Here is a 23,863-nt window from a genome sequence, read left to right as displayed (position 1 = left end):
ACAAACTAACAGGAACAACATACACTTCCTTCTTCTACTAAAAACTTTCCTTAGAAAGGCATTCATTTTTGTCTTCCTGACCCCGAACATAAGAACATTTATCTACTGTATCTCTATATCTTACATCTTCCGGTTCCATCCCTGCCACATTCTCTCGGAACGCAGCCTCTTCCGGGAACAAGGTACTCACCTGTTGTGTCCTCTTGCAAGCCAACATCAAAGGCCAGTTTATCAGTTGATGACCGGGAGGTGGACAGGCAGCACAGATACTAGAAGATACAGAATCAGTCGTTGTCACTGAGCATTTTTAGTCCCATGGGGGTCTAACTCTGAGTTTGCTACCAGTAAATCTCTGCTCTATCAGTCTTCTCCTTCACATCTGGACGCTTCTGTGCAAAACCCAGGTTCTTCATCAGGAGGTGGAACAACACTTAAACAACATTCAGTAGGAGATGAGCTCCCCCCTCCCCACACATGAACAACTGAGGAAATGTGTTCTGTTGGTAGAAGATGACACCTAACTGGGGATATGTCTGTACATCTCTCGCTGTATGAGGTATTCATGATCCTAAGCAGAAATACAACCTGATCTGACAGTTGGAAATCTTCCTTCCCACCAGAAATTTGAAAACAATTCACTCTCATCTTCTAGTTTCATTTTCATTTTTAAAATCTTAACTCTCTGAAATCCATCTGGAATTTATTTTGTTGTGCAGCATGTGACCTCACTCCAGTGAGATTCTCTCCCGTGTGCCTGTGTGTAGGTTTCCCCAAGAACAATCCAGTTCTTGCAACACCATCATCTCCTTACATCTCCCCCTCCTCCTTCAGTTTCCTTAACTGTATTGTTGGACATGAAGTTTAGGATAAGTCAGTTGAACTCCCTTAACCCCATTCCAACTTCAAAAACCTTGTTAATTGGTGTAAGAATGAGGACACAAGCTGGTGAGGAAATGGAGAAAGGGGAACCCTCTTAAACTGTTGGTGGGAATGCAGGCTGGTGCAGTCACTGGAAAACAGTATGGAGGTTCCTCAAGATTTCCTCATAGAGCTATGACCAGCAATTGCACTACTGGGTATTTACCCCAAAGATACAGATGCAGTGAAAAGAAGCAGCAATGTCCACAACAACCAAACTGAGGAGCCGAGATGCCCTTCAATGGAAAAATGGATAAAACAGATAAAAAAAGATGTGATATCACACACACACACACACATACACACACACACACACACACACACACACACATACACACACACACACACACACACACACACACACACACGATGGAATACTATGCAGCCATCAAAAAAGAACTCTTGCCATTTGCAATGACGTGGATGGAACTAGAGGGTATTAGGCTAAGTGAAGTAAGTCAATAAGAAAAAGACAATTTTTGGAGACAAACCATGAGAGACTCTTAATCTCAGGAAACAAACTGAGGTTTGCTGAAGGGGAGGGCAGTAGGGACGGGGTGGCTGGGTGATGGACACTGGGGAGCGTATGTGTTGTGGTGAGTGCTGTGTGTTGTGTAAAACTGATGAGTCACAGACATGTACCCCTCAAATAAATAATACATGTTAATAAAAAAATTTTAACTAAAAAAATAAGACTAGGCAATGAAGGAAGAAAAAAAAAAAGAACGAGAACGCAAGGATGAACATAGCATGAGCTCAAGATACACTACCATCCACAGCAACGAGTGCGCTGTCAGCAAGAACAGGAGCCCTGCAAAGAGTAGTCAGAGCCAATTCCAGGCACCGAGCAAGCCCAGATCTCCCAGAATCACTGGACAAATAATGCAAAGTCTAGAAAAGTCTTACTGGGAAACTGGTCCATCCACCTCAGTGGGTGTCTGAGTGTGAGAAGGGAGGAGATGAACCAATCAGGGGACAGATGTGCTGATATATTAAATGGAAGTCAGTGTCACTGGGATATAAATCAAATTCACCTGGAAAGTCCAATTTCTGTCGCTTGACGACAAAACACTGGCTCCTAAGGTTATAGAAAGATATTGAGGGTCCCAGTGTAGAAATGTGAGCCTGACCTTGAGAAAGGCTGCCTGAGATTTACAGACTTTAGATGTAAACATATTAAATGTCTGCTTTTATCCTATTAAAGTCTTCTATGATATTTTGCAATAATATTACAGTACTAGGTACTGTGACTATTAACACATTTTCTCGTCCAATAATGTTCACAACAACTATGAGGTAAGTACCATAATTATTCCACTAAACGTTCATTAAGTTCCATAAGGACAAGGACACGATCTTCTTCACAACAATATACAGCCTCTTGAACAGTGCATAGCACACAGTAGGTGCTAAATAACATTTAAATGAATAAAATATTAAAATGCAATTAGAGACTCCAAAGAGTTCTCCAAGGCTGAACAGCATATAGGAAAGTGAGCCTAAACCTAGATCTACTGACCAAGTCCAGGCTCCTAACGCAATACGTATAGAGGGTACTTTTCTTAAAACAGTCCCTTATGTTTATTATTTCATGTTTTTTTCGTGTTTTGACTGGTATTAGAAACAGAATTCTTTCCATGAACTTTTAATGCACTATTGCTCTATGTAACTGTATTTACATATTTATCTAGTATCCAGCCTCTTTACTAGAGTATATGCCTTAATTTTATTTCGTATCTTGCTGTGTCAGCCAAGATTTCTGGAACAATGTTGAAGAGATGTTTTTGGTTTTGTTTATTTTTATGAGTTAGTTTTGTCAAGAATCACTTTAGTGTTTGACAATTAAAATTGATGTTGGTTACTGATTTGATGTTTATATTTTCCTTATCACTGAGAAATTAATCAATGCTTAGTTTTATTAAAAATGGATCTTGAGGGGCGCCTGGGTGGCTCAGTTGGTTAAGCCGCTGCCTTCGGCTCAGGTCATGATCTCAGGGTCCTGGGATCGAGGCCCGCATCGGGCTCTCTGCTCAGCAGGGAGCCTGCTTCCCTCTCTCTCTCTCTCTCTGCCTGCCTCTCCATCTACTTGTGATTCTCTCTGTCAAATAAATAAATAAAATCTTAAAAAAAAAAAAAAAAGAAATGGATCTTGAGTTTTAATAAATCCCTTTTCAGTGCCTATTAAGATGATTGTTATTTTTCTTATTTGATTCTATTTATATGATGAAGCACATTAATAGAAAGGATATTATTAAGGTATCATTAAAATCATATCTATACTTTTCCTATACTTCTCTTCCTATACTTCTGAATTAACTAGAACTTTAAGTCAGATGTTCACACTGGTATTTGTGATTAATACTGATAATTTTTTATGTTTTCAGTATTGATAGTAAGGTTATGCTTAGTCACCTGTTCTGATTTAAATAATATCAGAATTATCTCCTTCCTAAAAGGAATAATCAATTATATTTTACTTCTAAAGGTTGGACCCTCATGTATTCACAAAAGTTATACTGATGAAAAGTTTAAATGATGTAGAAAATGCTTATGCTAAAACAATATGTTTTAAAAATCAGGACATAAGTTGCTTATACAGTAAGATCTCAATTACATAAAATTCTTGTAACAGAAAAGATTACAATTTGTTAGAAGTCCCCACACTTTCTCTCATTAAGATGATCGTGAAGAACTGTGTCTTCAGTAATTTCCAAATTTCATAAAATGAGTATGAGCTGTTTATATAACTTAATAAAGCTTTTAAAAGAATAGAATAAAACTTTTACATATAAAATAAATGAAATGTATCATTTGACATAACATAAAAATATACAGAAGTGCACAAACATATACCTACACAGACAGATGGAAATGTGTATGGGTATCTATATGTATAAGGATAACCCATGTGGATATGGCTTTTTTAATCTTATCTGTTTCTTTAATCATATGAGTTAATTTTCTAATAAATGAACCATTTAAAAATAATAAGAACTGAGAAATACTTCTTGACTCTTATGCCTCCCTCCTCCTAAAACCAGTCTATTAAAAGAGACTAAAAAACAGGAGTCACAAATGATAGAAATGAAGGACTTTACAGGTCATCAAAGCTAATTCTTATTTTATAAATGAGAAAATTAAACCAGGGACAAAGATATTAAAGAACACATACAATTACAGAACTCATTAATACATCCCTTGAAAAGCCATTACCAATGTCTCCTGATGATTTATGTCTAAATGGACCATCTGAGAGAGGATACCAACATGCCTACTCACCATGCCACTGTAGGAATGGCGGAGCAATATGGCATGTCCATAGAGGAGTGTCCGATGACCACCACCTTGAGCAGTCTGTGGGGAAAAAAAGAGGGGTCGACAAGGAAAAAAAAAATAAAAGAGTAATCATAACTAAGTCATTAAGATACTCTCTTGTTATCAAGGAAAAGTTTAATAGGAAAGAACTAAGTAAAACTAAGCAAAGTTATATCAAAGAATATTTAAATGGGAATAGGCTACCAAGAAAATCTCTACTGTGGGTCAGCAGTTGATCCAGTCCTCAAAGAATGAACTTGACTTTGGCATAATTTATAATTATTTATTCATAGTTATTTATTATCTCTATTTCCCATCATATTGTGATCTGCATCAGGTAGGGACTATGGTACTTTATTCACCACCAACCCCCCCCCCCCAGGTTCCTAGCAAAATGCCTGGCACACAGTAAGGATAAATATCTGTTCAATGAGTGACTCTTCCTAAAACACAGTTTTGATCAAAGCATCTATTGATTTAAAATTTTTTCACGCCCTTCAACTGTTTTTTAAAAAGAGTTCACATTTTTTATATGAAATTGAGGAAGGCTTCTCAAATTTTAGCATGCTTATAAATCACCAGGAGAGCTTAGCATAAAGAGTGAGGATACTAAACTGTGTATACTTTAAGAAGTGAAGAAAACACATTAATATCTACTACTACTATACTTTTCACTCAGGATATCTTCCTCCCTATTGTTCCATACAATTTCTAAAAATGACTTTATTTTCATGTTATATTTAAAAGACCTCAAAACCATTCTTACAACAGGTATGGAAAGGTATTCCAATAAGAAAAACTGTTTAAAAAAAAAAAAACAGGGAAAAAAGAGTAAAAGAGAAAAATCTATTTTGCAAAATCACATTCCTCCTCAGAACAAGGCCCTCTTTAAAAAGTACTTTCATTTTTTAAAATAATATGTTCTATTTAGTGTGGCTAAGGATAATTTTATCCACTTAGTCTGATTTGGATCACTTTGATAGAGGAGTTTACCTTTTCATGCCAGATGTGGGCTCCAAAGCCTTAAAATACTGATGAATTTGAACAATACTGGACAGTCAGAACAATCAAAGCAAAATTTTTCAGAAATGCAGGACAAGGCCTTAGATTTAACCCAAAAGTGGCAAGTGCTCCTTTTACTCTAAAGATTGCCCAGAGTACATACATACACTGTGTATGTATGTGTGTACACACACACACGTGCACGCATACACATGCACACACAAAGGTAAATGTTCAAACTGGTTAAGCTAAAACAGATATGCAGTGTCATAGAGTCTGAATTTTCTTTCAACTACAGACGTTACACAATTAGACAACTACAGATATCTACGCTATCGATTTCCTCACTACTTAAATACAAATCAACGCCACAGATTTAGTTTTAACAGAACTCCTGTAAAAGTATGCAGATAATCCACACTAAATCAACTTCGTTACTTAAGAGAGCACTATTAACACAAAGTGAATGCAATTTCTGTCACAGGGTCTGTATCACTCTTCCTCCAACTTGTCATTTTTAAAGATACTGTACTAACTCGTTCTGAATCAGAAAAAAATGTGTAATTTCCACTTGAGCAGATTGGATAATCTGTTCATTCAACAAACATTTCTCAAAAAAAAAAAAAAAAAAGTGTATGTGAGAATCATCCAAAGAGTCACCTTGGTTCTTTTCTGTGATTTTTATTTCGTCATGTTAATTTTTTTGTTAATTTTGGCCTGCTCCTTGCTTTATTTTAAGTGAGCAAATATTTAGGGACTTCTCCTGCTGTAGGGAACTTCTGGTAGCCACTTTTAGGGTTATTCCTTCAAGACTCTACAATATTGTGCCTTATGTGGGCTGTTGGACTCCCCTAGACCAATTTCAATAAGAAAAAGATCATCACTGCTGGGTGGTGTATCACAAGCAGTTGTAATTCAGGATCCTGGAAAAAAGGTCCATTTTCCCTTTAGTCCTCCAAAACTACACCTGTAAGCGCTCAGCTATATGACCATATTACGCTATGAGAACCCTCTAAGACCAGCTAGATAGGAGTCAATCAAGCTCATGGAGAAGGAAGCTCAGGGCTGGCCTGCCTTTCCAGATCACACACAGGAAAACACAATCTTGGCTTTTTTTTCCCCTCTTTTTGAAATTAACGTGGGTAAAGTAAGGAGGGCTTTCAAATGTATCAACTGAAAAAAAGAATTAAATTTTACATAAGATGAACACACTTTCATTTCACACTAAAGCCATCTAAACTTTAACTAGTCCTGCTTTTTTCCAGTAAGTATTATAGGAAAGAAACACTCTGTCCTAATCATTCAGAAGTATTGACTGCAAGGCTACACCTGATGCCAAGGGTATTATGCAGAACAAGCTCACACTGTATTTTCTTCTGCACTGAGGATCAACGTTTTCTCCAAAAAACTTAACTTATTCACTCAACAATTACATACTGGATCTCATGTAGTTTCCTTCCAATATCTGCACACTAACAGCAAAGAGAATTTTTTTTTAAAAGATTTTATTTATTTTATTTGACAGAGAGCGAGATCACAAGTAGGCAGAGAGGCAGGCAGAGACAGAGGGGGAAGCAGGCTCCCCGCTGAGCAGAGAGCCCGATGCGGGGCTCAATCCCAGGACCCTGAGATCATGACCTGAGCCGAAGGCAGTGGCTTAATCCACTGAGCCACCCAGGCGCCCCAGCAAAGAGAATTTTTAACGTTAATGTATGAATAATGGTATGTTTCTTAATGCCTCCAACTATGTGATGGATTATCAGATCCTTTCCATCAAAGTAGTACCTGAAATTGACATGTCCCTCAGGTACATTTCCAAGTGTGACTTAGACCCTACCTGTCCCTGAAAATGCAGCTGTCAATCCACCGCCCCCAGCCCTGCCCATAGGATTCCTAGAGACTGTATTATGGTTGTGAGTTGGTAGCAGGCAGAACCACGACCCCGAAGTCAGCCTCTGTGAGAAGACAGGGGTCTCCTGTAGATGATGGGGTCCATGTAAAGGAGCTGCAGCCCTCTTAGGGAAAATAACAACAACAACAAAAAAATTACCAACTGTCATCTCCAAACTCTCCGTACTTCTGATGTTGGGGAGCTAAGCAACAGTTATCACAAGGCAGAGTTTGACTTTTTGAAAATGACAGTGAAAAACGTGTTTTCAATTCTGTGTGTCGGTTTAGTCCCCTTACCCCCTGAAATGACCAGCAGAGTTAGGGATGCACAACGGTGTAAAAACCAACAGCTCAGCAGCTATAAATGGATAAGAGTCCAGAGCACACTCAAACAACACTGCTCTATGTATTCTAAACCAGCCTCAAGCTTTACAACAATTATCTTAACAGCAATTTAGTATTGATAGGCATTCCTATGCCTCTAGCCTGCCAAAGATGTCCAATTAGGGGACCCATATTATAGGTAAAAGCTTTCATGTAAATGCATCTACATTTACGTTTATTTAGAACAATATGCAGTCGATGGGCGTAATGTGTTCATCTGTTATCCTCTGTGGGAAGGGAAACAAATTGGATCCCTGTAACCCCATTTGAAGTATTACTATTAGAAGGTTAAAATTTAAGAGCAGAAAAGCAGAAAAATAAAACTGTAACAGCAATGACTAAGATAAACCTAAGGGGTTTATACGCACATAAAAATCATTGATACTGTGCTTCTGTTGTTTGGGTTTTGTTTTCTTTTTCTGTTCTGTATTCTTTAAACATGTGTTTGTGTTATATATTGGCTTATTAACATGTCACTTGTATGGCTGCTGTTTAAAACTGTCTAATTTACTAACCACATACTATCTAAACATTTTAAGTTTTCTGTTTTTCTCATTTTTTCCTGTACAGAAATGCTATGTTAACAAATGGAGGACATTTCTCATAATTCCAGACCCTTATTATGCAAAGGTTGTTTTTGGTTTGTTTGTTTTTTAATAAGCCCAACTATAGAACTTCATAGCCCTTGACGGATAAGACATAACATGCTGTCTTAGAAGCAAAACAATGAACTCTTAACAGGAATATATTACTACAGGTAATACTTAGTTAAGTCACCGAAATTTAAAACAACAAACAGCAAGGATAAGAAATTTGCATTACAGAACTTTGTTCACTGTGTTCAGCTATTTAAGTAGAGAAGCTTTACTGCTTACCTTGAAATACTAAAAGTAAAACTTGAGAAATGAGTTGTTCCAAGGAGAAAAATAGAAAAATATTTCCACGCTTAAGCTTTCAAATCATCTGAGAAACACACACGGGAATGGCTCAAGATCAACCAGAGCCACACAGAACTATGGAGCCGCAGGTTCTGGTCAACCGAGGGGTCCCCCAGCAGCTGGAGATACTCACAGGGCTGCCATCTTTAATAGTGAATCATATAACAGATTCATAGAATGACTGTAATAATGAGAAATCTGGCATCAGTGCAAAATAAATGTATCTGACAAAGCCAGCTGAACATTGTCAAGACAATCATTGCCACTGGATGGCTTAGTTCTGATTTGGGCTTAACCAAAAGCCTCTGAAGAGGGGGGCAGATTTAAGGTCGATGGCAGTAGTGACCAACCATTGTGCCAAGAGCACAAATGGGCTCCTGCCATCAGAAAGCATCTACTTCTAGGAGGTCAGATGATGCCTGTCCAGGTACGAAACCCAAAGCAAACCATGCCTGAAAAATGACAGCTGAAGAAAATTCAGCATTTTTCCCTTTTAAGTGGCTTAAAATACTCTAATTTCACACATAGCCCCTCTGCTCAAGATTCTAACCTTCCCAGATCATTCAGTGCAGGTAAGAAAAATAAGCCACTGGGCTTCTGGCTTTGCAATTAAAAGGAATTAGAACCTAATTAAGTTATTTTAGATATGCTGCCTGGTTTTAATTGATTCTGCACATCATCTTGCTGTTTGCATTGATTTTTATATGAACCTGCTCTCATGAAAGAGCTTGGAACAGAAGTTTCAGGTAACTATTTCACTCACCTTCTTCCAAGGGATGAAACACTGGATGAGGGACTGATAGGGTAAAATGGCAAGATGATAAAAGGAGTATACTAACGGCCGATGTGGCAAGAAAAATGGAGTTTTTCAAACAAAATTTCACGGGCTGTGTATTACTAGGTGCAAAGATAGATTGGACATATTCAGGTTTTGCTACTATTTATACCATTTTCCCAGCTAAAATGCTTGTTTCATGATGTTTAACTAAGTAGTTAATGTCATCTACCCATTGTTATGATTAGTCTCTTCTACTGAAAACTAATAGCTGCAGTTATGTGAAATTTTGGAAAATGTCTCATGTCCTTTTTGACAGATGTCTTTGAAGAAGTGTTCTGCTCTGTCATCCTATACAAACCGTCAAATTCCTAATGTTGACTAAAGGCGCAGTGGTTGGGACCCCACAAAGCTCCTGGATCAGAGTTTCTGAAAATGGTAATTACAGACTTAGCTAAGTAATGGACTAACATGAACACCTGGCATCCTTTATTACATGGTGCCTTTTAATTTATCTTAATGATGAAATTTATTTATTTCAGTCCCCCTTTTTAATCTACATCCAGAATTTTGATTTAGCAGGTCTCATAGTTTATATTTTTTAAATGATATGGCTTTGAATTTTTTAATTATATTAAGTCTTTACTAAGTGAATATATAAGTTTCTCTATTCTTTCCTCACTTTTAGGATAAAAAAATTAAATTTCATAAGTGGTATATGAGAAACAGGACAGGTACGAAAAAATGAAACAAAAAAGACCTCTAGTTTATGTCTAAAAACAATGACATTCTGCTCTTCTCCTTCTGCATATTTTCTTCAATAACATGACCATGTACTTTACTCTCCTCTTTGAGTTTGTCTCCTTTGAAAACCTATCCATTTTTCTAATTTGGTTAAGAAATGAAAAGAAGTTAAATTATTTTCACTTTGCCTGGGCTAGGTAATTCAATAGAATCTTGTTGGTGCCTCTTCTAATTTCCCACAGTATAAATTCCTACTGTATTCATGCAACACATCTTAAAACAAAATAGTCAATATAATCCAGATTGAAAATTCTTTTTTTTAAAGTAGGCTCCACACCCAGCACAGAGCCAAAGGTGGGGCTTGATCTCACTATGCTAAGAACAAGACCCAAGCTGAGATCAAGAGTTGGATCCCTAAGCAATTAGCCACCAGGCATCCCCCTATCCAGAGTGTAAACGCTAAAGGAAGCTGTTGAAAATATTTTTTTAATTAACATAAATTATTTGTTTCAGGGATATAGATCTTCTATTCATCAGTTTTACACAATTCACAGTGCTCACCATAGCACATACCCTCCCCAAAGTCCATCACCCACCCACCCTATCCCTCCAACTCCCCTCCCCTCCCCTCCCCTCCAGAAACCCTCAGTTTGTTTCCTGATATTAAGAGTCTCTTATGGTTTATCTTCCTCTATGGTTTCATCTTCCTTCCTTTTTTCCTCCCTTCCCCTATCATCTTCTGTCTTGTTTCTTAAATTCCTCATATCAGAGATATTACATGATAATTGTCCTTCTCTGATTGACTTATTCCACTTAGCATAATACCCTCTAGTGCCATCCATGTTGCTGCAAATGACAAGATTTCATTTTTTGGTGGCTGCATAATATTCCACTCTGTGTGTGTGTGTGTATACACATATCTTATATTCTTTATCCATTTATATGTTGATGGACATCTAGGTTCTTTCCATTGTTTGGCTATTGTGGACATTGCTGCTATAAACATTGGGGTGCATGTGCCCCATCAGGTAACTACATTTGTACCATTGGGGTAAATACCCAGTAATGTGATTGCTGGGTCATAAGGTAGCTCTATTTTCAACTTTTTGAGGAACCTCCATACTGTTTTCCAAAGTGGCTGCACCAGCTTGCATTCCCACCAACAGTGTTGGAGGATTCTCCTTTCTCCTCATCGTTGCCAACATTTGTCATTCCTGACTTGTTAGTTTCAACCATTCTGACTGGTGTGAGGTGGTATCTCATTGAGGTTTTGATTTGTATTTCCCTGATGCCGAGGGATGCTGAGCAATTTTTCATGTATCTGTTGGCAATTTGGGTATCTTCTTTGCAGAAAAGTCTGCTCATATCTTCTGCCTATTTCTTGATTGGATTCTCTGTTCTTTGGGCGTTGAGTTTGAAAAGTTCTTTATAGATTTTGGATATTAACCTTTTATCTGATAGGTCATTTGCAAATATCTTCTCCCATTCTGTCAGTAGTCTTTTGGTTTTGTTGACTGTGTCCTTTGCTGTGCAAAAGCTTTTGACCTTGACGGAGTCCCAATAGTTCATTTTTGCTGTTGCTTCCCTTGCCCTTGGCAATGTTCCTGGGAGGAAGTTGCTGTGGCTGAGGTCAAAGACATTGCTGCCTGTGTTCTTTTTCTCCTCAAAGATTTTGAAGGATTCCTGTCTCACATTGAGGTCTTTTATCCATTTGGGGTCTATTTGTGTGTGTGTGTGTGTGTGGTATGAGGAAATGGTCCCGTTTCATTCTTCTGCATGTGGATGTCCAATTTTCCCAGAACCATTTGTTGAAGAGACTAGTTTTTTCCCACTGGACATTCCTTCCTGCTTTGTCAAAGATTAGTTGACCATAGACTTAAGGGTCCATTTCTAGGCTCTCTACTCTGTTCCTTTGGTCTATGTGTCTGTATTTGTCCCAGTACCATGCTGTCTTGACAGCCTTGTAATAGAACTTGAAGTCTGGAATTGTGATGCTGCCAACTTTGGTTTTCTTTTTTACCATTTTTCTGGCTATTTGGAGTCTTTTCTGGTTCCATATAAATTTTAGGATTATTTGTTCCATTTCTTTGAAAAAAAGTGGTAGTATATTGATAGGGATTACATTCAATGTGTAGATTGCTTTAGGTAGCACAGACATTTTCACAGTATTTGTTCTTCTAATCCATGAGCATGAAAAATATTTCCATTTCTTTGTGTCTTCCTCAATTTCTTTCATGAGTAGTCTATAGCTTTCTGAGTACAGATTCTTTGCATTGTTGGTTAGATTTATTCCTGCTTATAGTTTTGGGTGCAATTATAAATGCACCCAAGTCTATAAATTATAGACTCCTTAATCTCTTTCTTCTGATTTGCTGTCGATGTACAGAAATGCAACTGATTTCTGTGCATTGATTTTATATCCTGACACTTTACTGAATTCCTGTATGAGTTATAGCAGTTTTGGAGTGAAGTCCTTTGGGTTTTTCACAAAAAGTATCATATCATTTACAAAGAGTGAGAGTTTGACTTCTTTGCCAATTCAGATGCCTTTTATTTCTTTTTGCTGTCTGACTGCTGAGTCTAGGACTTCTAGTACTATGTTGAATAGCAGTGGTGATAGTGAGCATCCCTGCTGTGTTCCTGACCTTAGGGGAAAAGCTCTCAGTTTTTCCCCATTGTGAATGATATTCGCTGTGGGTTTTTCATAGATGGCTTTGATGACATTGTGGGATGTACCTTCTATCCCAACACTATGAAGAGTTTGGATCAAGAACAGAAGCTGTACTTTGTCAAATGCTTTTTCAGCATCTACTGAGAGTATCCTATGGTTCTTGTTCTTTCTTTTATTAATGTATTGTATCACACTGATTGATTTGCGGATGTTGAACCAACCTTGCAGCCCAGTAATAAATCCCGATTGGTCATTTGAATAATCCTTTTAATGGACTGTTAGATCATATTGGCTAGTATTTGGGGAGAATTTTGGCATCCATGTTCATCAGGGTCTGCAATTCTCCTTTCTGATGAGGTCTTTGGTTTGGGGATCAAGGCCTCATAAAATGAGTTTGGAAGTTTTCTTTCCATTTCTATTTTCTGAAACAGTTTCAGAAGAATATGCATTAATTCTTTAAATGTTTGGTAGAATTCCCCTGGGAAGCCATCTGGCCCTAGACTATTGTTTGTTGGGAGATTTTTGATTACTGCTTCAATTTCATTACTCGTTATGGGTCTATTCAGATTATCTATTTCTTGAGGGTTCAGTTTTGGTAGTTTATATGTCTCTAAGAATTTATCCATTTCTTCCATATTGTATAATTTGCTGGCATACAGTTGCTCATAATATGTTCTTATAATTGTATTTCTTTGGTGTTGGTTGTGTTCTTTCCTCTTTCATTCATGATTTTATTAATCTGGGTCCTTTCTCTTTTCTTTTTGTTAAGTCTGGCCAGGAGTTTATCAAACTTATTAATTCTTTTGAAGAACGAGTTTTTAGTTTCACTGATATGTTCTACTGTTCTTTTGGTTTCTACTTCACTGATTTCTGTTCTGATCTTTATTATGTCTCTTCTCCTGCTGGATTTAAGCTTTATTTGCTGTTCTTTCTCCAGCTCCGTATGTGTAGGGTTAGGTTGTGTATTTGAGACCTTTCTTGTTTCTTGAGGAAGGCTTGTATTCCTAAATACTTTCCTTTTAGGAACATCTTTGCTGTATCCCAAACATTTTGAACAGTTGTGTTTTCATTTTCACTTGTTTCCATAAATTTTCTCAATTCTTCTTTAATTTCCTGGTTGACCATTCATTCTTTAGTAGGATGCTCTTTAGCTTCCATGTATTTGAGTTCATTCCAAATTTCCTCTTATAATAGAATTCTAGTTTTAGAGAATTATGGTCCAAAAACATGCAGGGAATGATCCCAATCTTTTGGTACCAGCTGAGACCTGATTTGTGACCCAAGATGTGAACTTTTCTGGAGAATTGTCCAAGTGCACTAAAGAAGAATGTATGTCCTGTTGCTCTGTTGCTTTGGGATGAAATGTTCTGAATATATCTGTGATGTCCATCTGGTTCAAGGTATCATTAAAAGTCCTTAATCTTTTGCTTAGATGATGATCTGTTCATTTCAGTGAGAGGGGTGTTAAAGTCCCCTAATAATACTGTATTATTGTCAATGTGTTTCTTTGATTTTATTATTCATTGGCTTATATAATTGGCTGCTCCCATGTGAGGGGCATAGATATTCAAAATTGTTAGATCTTCTTGTAGGATAGACCCTTTAAGTATGATACAGTGCTCTTCCTCATCTCTTATTATACTCTAGTTTAAAACCTAATTTGTCTGATAGAAGGATTGCCATCCCAGCTCTCTTTTAAGTTTATTAGCATGGTAAATGGTTTTCCACCACCTCACTTTAAATCTGGAGGTATCTTTGGGTCTAAAATTAGTCTCTTGCAGACAGCAAATCAATGGGTCTTATTGTTTTGTTGTTTTTTTTTTTTTTTTTTAATCCCATCTGATACTCTGTATCTTTGATTGGAGGCATTTAGCCCATTCACATTCAGCGTAACTATTGAAAGATAGAATTTAGTGCCATTGTATTGTCTGTAAGGTGACAGTTACTGTATTTTGTCTCTGTTCCTTTCTGGTCTGTTACTTTTAGGCTCTCTCTTTGCTTAGAGGATCCCTTTCAATATTTCCTGTAGGGCTGGTCTGGTATTTGCAAATTCTTTTAGTTCTTGTTTGTCTTGGAAGCTTTTTATTTCTCCTTCTATTTTGAATGACAGCTTGGATGGGTATAATATTCTTGGCTGCAAATTTTTCTTATTTAGTGCTCTGAATATATCATGCCCATCCTTTCTGGCCTGCCAGGACTCTATGGATAGGTCTCCTGTCAACCTAATGTTTCTACCATTGTAGGTTACAAACCTCTTGCCCCTAGTTGCTTTCAGAACTTTTTCTTTGTCCGTGAGACTTTTAAGTTTTACTATTAGAAGACATGATGTTGACCTATTTTTATTGATTTTGAGGGGGGTTCTCTGTGCCTTCTGCATTTTGATGCCTGTCTTCTTCCCCAAATTAGGGAAGTTCTCAGCTGTAATTTGATCCAATATACCTTCTGCCCCCTCTCCCTTTCTTCTTCTTCTGGGGTCCCAATTACTAAATATTGTTCCATCTTACGGCATCACTTATCTCTCAACATTCTCCCCAACTGATAAAGTTGTTTATCTCTCCTTTTTTCAGCCTTGTTCTCCATCATTTGGTCTTCACTAATTTTCTCTTCTGCCTCATTTATCCTAGCAGTAAGAGCCTCCATTTTTTATTTCATCTCATTAATAGTCTTTTTCATTTTGATTTGGTTAGATTTTAATTCTTTTATTTCTCCAGAAAGGGATTCTCTAGTATCTTCTATGATTTTTTTCAAGCCCAGCTAGTATCTTTATAATCGTCATTCTGAACTCTACTTCCAACATCTTACTAATATCCATATTGATTAGGTTCCTGGCAGTTGGGACTGCCTCTTATTCTTTTTTTGTTTGTTTTTTGATGTGAGTTTTTCCATTTTGCCATTTTGTCCAGAGAAAAATTGATGAATGAAAGAACAAAATGCTAAAAGGGTAACATGGACTACCCCCCCCCCCAAAACATATACACTAAACAAATGAGAAACTGGGGGGGAAAGAAAGGAAAAAAATAAGAATATGGTCAAGCTGGTGAATATAACAGAGCCATACACTAGATTTGGGGTATATTTTGGTCTGTTAGAAGACACTGCCTTCCAAATTTTAGAGGAAGAAAAACATATATATACAAAAATAAGGGTAAATACAATGAAGGGATGGAATATGAAAGTAAGGATGAAAATGGAAAAATATTTTTTAAAATGAGTTGATAAGAAGTTGGTTTGAAAAATAAAAACAATAAAAAGGAGATGAGAATGTGATCATGTGGGATATTAGAACAAAGCCATACACTAGATTTAGGGTATATTTTGGTCTATTAAACGATACTGTGTCCCAAAATTTTAAGAAAGAAAATCTTCTCTGTGTGTGTCTCTGTGTGTGTGTATACACACAAAAAAAGGTTAAATACAATGAAGGGATAGAATATGACTTTAAAAATGAAAATTAGTTAAAGATTTTTTTAAAAAGGAATTGATAAGTTGGTTGAAAAAGGAAAAAAGAAAGCTTCAACAAAAAAAAAAACAAGAAAAAGAAAAGAAATTTTTAAATTAACTTTTAAAGAGTAAAGAATTGTGGGGGGAATGCCATGAATTTTATATGCTCTATTCCCCTAGTGCTGGAGTCTTGCAATTCTCACTCATCGGTAAACTTGGTCTTGGCTGGATGTTCTTGCTAATCTTGTCGGGGAGGGGCCTGTTGCTGTGATTCTTAAATGTGTTTGCCGTAGACAGAATTGCACTGCTCTTGCTAAGGGCCAGGCTAAGTAATCTGCTCAGGTTTGTCCTTGGAAGCTTTTGTTCCCTGAATGCTTTCCATACAGCTTTCGAGGACAAGAATGGAGAAGGCCTTCAGCCCTGGAGGAGCCAAGAGCTCGGAAACCACTCCTCAGTGCACCCTCAGAAAAAAGCAATCACGCGCATCTCCCTGGTCTCTAGCTGCACTCAGTGCTCACCCAGCATATGACCGAGCATTTCTATCTCTGCACACAACCCCATCTGGAATCTCCAGACCCAGCAGAGTCCTCCAGCACACTCTTGCTCCACTCCTCCTGGGGGAAGAAGGGGGAGTCTCCCTGGATCTGCCACTGTGGGGACCATGCTCAAAAAGCAGTGGCCCAACTGTGTGCCTTAGATCACGGTTTATGGCAACCCCGAGCTGAGAGCCCACTCCATGGGTCTGCTTTGCAGCTGGCTTCCGGGGGACTTGGGAACTCTGCCTCACTCAGACATCCTTGGTCTTTCTGTGACCCGAGGGTCCTCAGACCACACTGTCCCAGTGAGGGCTCTATGCCCTGCTTAGCCTCTGGAGCAATGTCCCTCAGTAAAGCAGACTTCTAAAAGTTCCAATTTTGTGCTCTACTGCTCTACCACTTGCCAGGAGCCAGCCTTTTCCCCCACAGTCTATCTTCCCATAAATAGCCTCAGATTCATTTCTCTGCATGTCCCACCTTACAGAAAGTGGTCGCTTTTCTGTTTCTAGAATTGCTGCCCTTCTATCTCCTGTTGATTTAGTAGATGTTCAGAATAGTTTGATAACTATCTAGCTGAATTCCTGGGACCAGATGAAATTTAGGTAGGCTATTCGTCAGCCATCTTGCTCCTCCCCTTCCAAAAATATATGTTTGAACAGGAGAAATTCCTAGCATTGGATAAATAAAACAACAACAACAATTAAAATACAACCCAAGATGTCGAATATTGTTCATTAAGCTATCAAATCTAAATGCATGATTTATTTATTTAATTTACAAGTTCCAAAGTTTGATTTACATTTAAAAAACTTGAAAATGTGACATGCCATGAATTTGAAAATAAGTAAAGGTAAACCAAACTTAAAATGCACAAAGTATTACATACATAACAGATGATCCAATGTCTTACCTTCATCATGAATTTCTGTAAGGGCATAAAGAAAAGAGAGAAAATATTAAATATACGTTATTTCAAGGACTTGTTTTCAAATATCTCTTATTTACAAAGATTCTACCATTCAAAATGAAGTTATGTGAACAGTAAGCATAAAAAAACCACACTCGCTGTGGTGTCAAAGTGAAGTTTAATATCAACTACATGCTAGAGAAAAGCTGTAGCACGCAAAACCTTTGTAGTTCTCTTCAAAAATGTCTTTACATTAGCTTTTCCTATTCTTGTGAAAACATGCTCCTCTACTTTAATGCGTGATTCAATTTACAACATAGCTAAGCACCCAAAACAAAACGAAACAAAAAACAAAGTTTAAAATCTCAAAAACTATACTCTGAAAATGCTTTAAATTTTCTTTAATTCATCTTTTGCATAAAAATGCTATGATATAAACAGCAACGCAACAGAGTTTTGTAAAAATTGTGGATTAGAAACTGGTAAGGTGGATTATAAAATAAAATGCTGCGATATACTGCTCCCATTTCATGCAAAAATAACAATAAGCAAGTCCTACACACTACATATTGTGATTTTCAAAGAAAAATCACAAAAACTTCTTTTTCCTTTAAAATGACACAGCCTCTTCTCATGATTTACATTTATTATAATAGCTCTTTTTTTGCTTCTAAAAACATTGTAAGTGCATGGCATATCCTCATTTTCTTTTAGACCCATCGACTTTGACCTTCTCTTCTTAGGAGAAGTACACAGATGAAAAAGAGCTAAGAAAGAAAAATGATATTATATTTCCAAATTTAGGATTAAATTTCATTGTCACAGCATGTAAGCCCTACAGAGAAAAGATACACATATTTATATTCATTTTGGAGAAAACAGCAAGGGGAATTTTTCTAACATAGATATTTGTAAATACCACAGTAGTGTTCCTGAAACATACGTGCATAGTAATTTATATACAACTAAATGGCAACTCTATTGTGACTTGATTTTTTTTCTGTGTTTAATATTATAATTTGGTTACAGTTTTATTTGTTTAAATAATCTCTACACCCAAGGGGTGGGCTCAAACTCACAACCCCAAGATTTAAAGTTGCATGCTCTTCTGACTGAGCCAGCCAGGCAGCCCCGTACTACTACAATTTTAAGGAAAAAGTGTAAAGAACCATTTCATTCTTAGCTTCAAAGATATAGGCTGTTTGGTTACATTTTTGTAAGTGATAATGGTAAATGACAAGAGAAAACTTATTTTCCATGATGAAACGGACCAATCACCTCCTAAATGTGACCTCTGGTGATACATATAGCTATCACTACATGAGGAATTAGGTAAAATCATTTTTTAAGGCTTAATTCAGAGAAAAACAAAAATCCAATCTTTTGTTACAGATCATGGTTTATGACAGATACTTTATTCATGAGGGGTTCTTTTCTTTCTTTCTTTTTTTTTTTTTAATTGATTTAGGTTTTGGAGATTTTTCCTTGAGAAATGTTCTCAACAATACTGTCAGTTATCTAAGGTTAAACTAGTTCAGGTCTGCAGTAAATAGGAAAAAAAGAATGGTTGGGGGAGTCTGAGGTCTGCTATTCACAGAGACTAAATTGTGTCTAACTAGAAGAAGGGCAAGTCACAGGGGAGAATTATCTGGATATAGAGCAAATGAGAATGAAAACTGAAAATTAGCAAAGGCTAAATAAAATATCCATCTATAAAATGAGAAACAACAACAAATGTTAGTAGACTCACATTATCGAAAGATAATCAAAAGCTTAAAAGATTATTATGGCATTACTGACATTAGCTATTTGTACATATCATCTGTTGGTCCACTTGGCTTAAGGGCTAGTGATAACAAAGTGGGAACATTGCAAGAAATGGATCATTCAAGGTAAAAAATGCAAGATACATTAAAATAAAAAGGATAAATATGTTCTTTTAATCTCAGTGTAAATGCTGTATAGGTATGATAAAAAGCAACAAAAAAGTAACAAAAATCCTTTAAGCATTGCTGACTTGATTAAAAACAAACAAACAAACAAAGAAACCCACGCATAAAGATAAATACTAGAGAACAGGCTTGATGTAGGTTGGATAATATCACCTTATGCTTCCAAGTTTACACTTATTTATTTCCCTCACGGAAAGATGATTAGGTAAAAGCTAAAATTCTATTAGATGAGATACAGAAATGCAAGATTCTAAACACAGTTAGAGTCCAGACACCACCATGGATTGACACTGCTTTCTGTCTTGCAAGAGACTGGTGAAGGATGAAACCCAAAGGCGAGATTTTAGCTCTTTAGGGTGAAATTACAAATAGCTGTACCTCAGTATCCTGGGTTTAGTGTAATTACTTCAGAATTGGTAGTGAGATGAAGCTTCGGACATGAGCAAGGGTTGGAGGCACACCGTGCATTCTGCAAAATGAACACGAACCAGCAAGAGAAAAAGCACTTCTTACGCTTTAACTCCAACAAAGATGGCCCCGGGGTCTAATGGATGGCAAACTTGAGCAGAACAGTCTTTGGTCTAGAAGACTAGGTCATTTGATCTAGCACATCAGAAAGACCTTAGGGATTTTCTCAGCATATGCAAATGATCATGAGTAGAAAAACAAATCGAATAGCAATACTCCATTCTGAAAACTGTAATCAAACACCGGACATCATGAGAATGCATAATTACATTTAATCTGTTGCTGGTATAAAGAAACAGTGATTTGGGTGCGGTAAAAAGCTCCCCTACCATAATTATGCTTTTCAGTTCAACCTTGAGTTTTCTAAACTGTTATTTCAGCTTTGTGAAATGACAGTTGATTAAAAAAAAATTAATATTTCTGCCTTTGGACCTGTTTTAGAAATTTTAAAAGAATCTTTCTGAAACGCCTTTTTAAAAAAATCATATAGATACAGAATTAGCACAGAATAAAAATTTGGTGGCTTGTCACTAAGAAAAATTATCCAATACAACAGTCTAAGGGACTAAGGCAAAAGTCTGATTCAGGAGTCCTTTTAAAATGAAGTTCCCATTAGGGGTATGAAATATCCTACCCTGTAAACTACTTATCCATCGAATTTCATCTCATGGGTCACCTTTTCTTTCCATTTCTCAAGATGCTAGGATCTCTCCATGATCTTCAAACTAGTCACCTCTCCTTTTGAGTGAGGATCCATCTGGTAAGCTTCATTAAGTCAAGGAAAGAAAAAGGTATTTCACCACCAAAGACGTGGGGTTATTGGTGGCTTTTCTTTTTTTTTTTAACTAAAGTCTAACTGGCATGCAATGTTATATTAGTTTCAGGCGTACAACCTATTCATTTGCCAATCTATACATTACTGGATGCCCCACAGTAAGTGTGATCACGATACCTTACTATGGTATCACCGAGTATATTCCCTATGCTATGCTTTTCATCCCTGTGACTTATTTTATAACTGGAAGACTGAACCTCTTAATCCTTTTCACCCATTTTGCCCATATCTCGCCCTCCACCCCCCGCATCTCCCTTCTGGCCACTACTAGTATGTTCTCTGCATTTATGAGTCTATTTCTGTTTTTTGTTATTGTTGTTTTTCATTATTTTTGTTTGTTTTAGATTCCACATATAAATGAAATGATACAGTACGTATCTTTCTCTGTCTGAATTACTTCACATATCATAATACCCTCTAGACCCATCCATGCTGGTGGCTGTTTTAAGTTAATAATGTTCCCAACATATTTCAGGGAAAGAAAGAAGTTTAACTCCAAGTTCCAAGTGTGTATCAATATAGACTATCGACTAGGATAGATGGATATACACTTGTAAAAACAAAACCCTCAACTATTTCTCCTATGATGACATCATATGTGAATGCTTAAATTTCCAGGGACACCCCACTGAAAATATCTAAGACCGAATTGGTAGACAGATGTGCTGACTAGAGGCCCGGAAGGCATTTAAAAGAGGCACAGCTTCCAGCCCATGAAAGAATAATGGTACCTTAATGATGAAGCTCAGGGCTACGTTCTCATATTGTTCATATTAATGACGATCCCTGGCATCTAGTTATATGTGCATGCTCGTACCTTTTAAAAAATTCATTATATTTTGGGGGGCAGATTGGTAGTAATGTTGTCATTTTCAAACTATCAATAACTCGGTCCAGGCAAGGTTTAAATGGACTGCCTTTTCTTTTGAGTGTAATGGATTTGACATATATGCGGAATTATCTATCTTTAGAAGGGTAAAAAAAATTAATACAAAAATAAATTATTCTTATAATTTATTTCTTTTTTGTATATCTACAAACATAGATATATAATTTATATCTAGTTCTTCTTTAGAAGGGTAAAAAAAATAAATTATTCTTATAAGTTACTATAAACCTCCTATTTTATCTCTCAGACAAATGTTTGTAAATCACTGAGCTATATGAACATCTAAAACATGAAACAGAAGAACTATTTAGGGCTTTCCTCTTTGAGTAGCTTGTCTGGTGAAAAAGATCTCTTAAATCAAAAACAATGAATTGATCTCCACACAGACTATACATATCATATTGACCTGAAGATACATAAAGTATCACCTATGCTCAGACTACACTCTACATAGAGAAAATTGTGTAGATCAAGATGCAGAAGATTCCATTTTTTAAAACCATTTCAAACATGAATGAACCTTGATAACATGAAAGCATTTCACAGACCCTCACATAATAGTACTTGCATAAGAAAACACATCATCTTCTTAAAAACTGCTCTGAGATAGGAACATTTGAAAGAACTTTCTATCATCTTAACAATTACAATGGCATCAATGTATTCTTAAAAAGAGCAAGTAAATATACAAGACCTCATGTTGTCTATAAACAATGCACCATGTATAAAAATATCACAACCCTCCCCATTCCTTCTCCCCAACTCCACCTGTGACCTGCAATCCCAGGCCCCACGTTAGAGACCAGTGCTTTGGATTAAGGGTGCCAAAAGGCTAGGGTGGAGCAGAGGAAAATAACAGGCAATCAATCACCTATTACCCAGGACTCACCAATGTTATTCTCCTTTGGTGCATGAAGAGCAGCATTTGATTACTCAATGGGCTCATGATTACATGCAAAATACTCAAAGATGCTCAAAGAGACACTGGGAAACAAGTGGAGAGAGGGAAGGAGGGAGGGAGGAAAACATTGATTAAGACTGATTGATCGACCTTGGATACAGCTATCCAGAATCATGTTATCAGAAAATGGATAAAGAAGCCATCTTAATTTCCACATGTATCTAAGTTTTAGAATGCTCCTAAAGGTCTTCGTCTGGGGTTGTTAACTGTACTACACAGATAAATATAAGAGCGTTAAAGTAGAACACCTGTCTCAGAACAAAGTGATGGCAAATACTACCACATTCTAAACCACCTAAGCAGGGACACCAAAGCGGGTGGCTGAAGATCCACTTGCTGCCTTTGGCTGATCCCCAGTTCTGGTCTTCCAGAAACAGATGGAGAGCAAAGAGATGGTTTCCTGGAGGTAGGTTTTGCTCTCCCCCCAACCCAAGCTTGCCTTTACCGCAGGCCTAGCAAGTGTGGCTTCAGGGACACCTGTGTCCTCAGGAAGCAGGACACTAGAGACCAGCATCTGACTGTGCCTGAAGATCAAGGGGAAGAGACACTCTCGCCAAGCAGGATGTGTCTGCAGAGTGCAGGGCTGCCACTGGGAAGTGGCTTGCTGCCAACAAGCAAACTGGCCGACCTAGAAAGAGCCAGCCTAAAGAGGTCTGTAATGCCCCCAAGAGAACTTAGGACAAGGCAGTCATCACCACCAACTAGGTGGGGGAACCACTGGTGGCAGCAAGAAAGCCACAGGTGATGAGCATGCCCCCAGAAAACCTTCCCAGATGCCTCCAAAGTCAGCTTTAACACCGGGCAAAGCTGATGAACGGCACTGCCATCAATAAAGACCCCCTGCCAACTCTCCTCTTCTCCCATGTTTCCGTTGTACCTGGAGAGGGGCAGGAGCTCTGGACAAGGGGCAGAAGTATGAGGAACCCAGCAGCGAAGTGAGACGCAGCTCCCCACAGCCCTTTCCCCTGCAGGCCTCCCACCGGGAGCAGCCTGAGCCCCAATGCAAGTAACTTGCATTACCTTCAGACTTCACCTATTACACAGGATTGGGAGATTTAATTACAAAAATGTGACTTGTAACTCAAAATGACGGTCTGAATATAAGAAAGGCCATAGGACCCATCCTAATTTAACTAATGGGATAGAGGAGAACAAGCCCCACCAGAGCAGGTAGGTAGGTAGGCAGTTAATGTGTTTTTGGTTACCCTTCAAGGTACCTGTTAACAGTAGAATTTCA

At 37.4% G+C, this 23,863-nt stretch overlaps 1 protein-coding gene across 3 annotated transcripts in view; it reads right to left on the bottom strand.

The window, feature by feature from the left end:
* Window positions 1-23,863, bottom strand: part of RYR2 (ryanodine receptor 2) — a 751,000-nt gene that overhangs the window by 418,647 nt on the left and 308,490 nt on the right. For all 3 annotated transcript variants that reach the window (XM_059170336.1, XM_059170337.1, XM_059170338.1), the window contains exons 5-7: window positions 17,525-17,539; window positions 4,198-4,272; window positions 191-269 (exon numbers count right to left, since the gene is read on the bottom strand). In XM_059170336.1, coding sequence (XP_059026319.1) covers window positions 191-269; window positions 4,198-4,272; window positions 17,525-17,539 — 169 coding nt within the window. The remainder of the gene's footprint in view (window positions 1-190; window positions 270-4,197; window positions 4,273-17,524; window positions 17,540-23,863) is intronic.

Source organism: Mustela lutreola, chromosome 4 (genome assembly GCF_030435805.1).
Source record: "Mustela lutreola isolate mMusLut2 chromosome 4, mMusLut2.pri, whole genome shotgun sequence".
Taxonomy (NCBI): Eukaryota; Metazoa; Chordata; class Mammalia; order Carnivora; family Mustelidae; genus Mustela; species Mustela lutreola.
The sequence above is the reverse complement of the archived record's forward strand: the minus strand, read 5'-3'. Positions and strand labels throughout refer to the sequence as shown.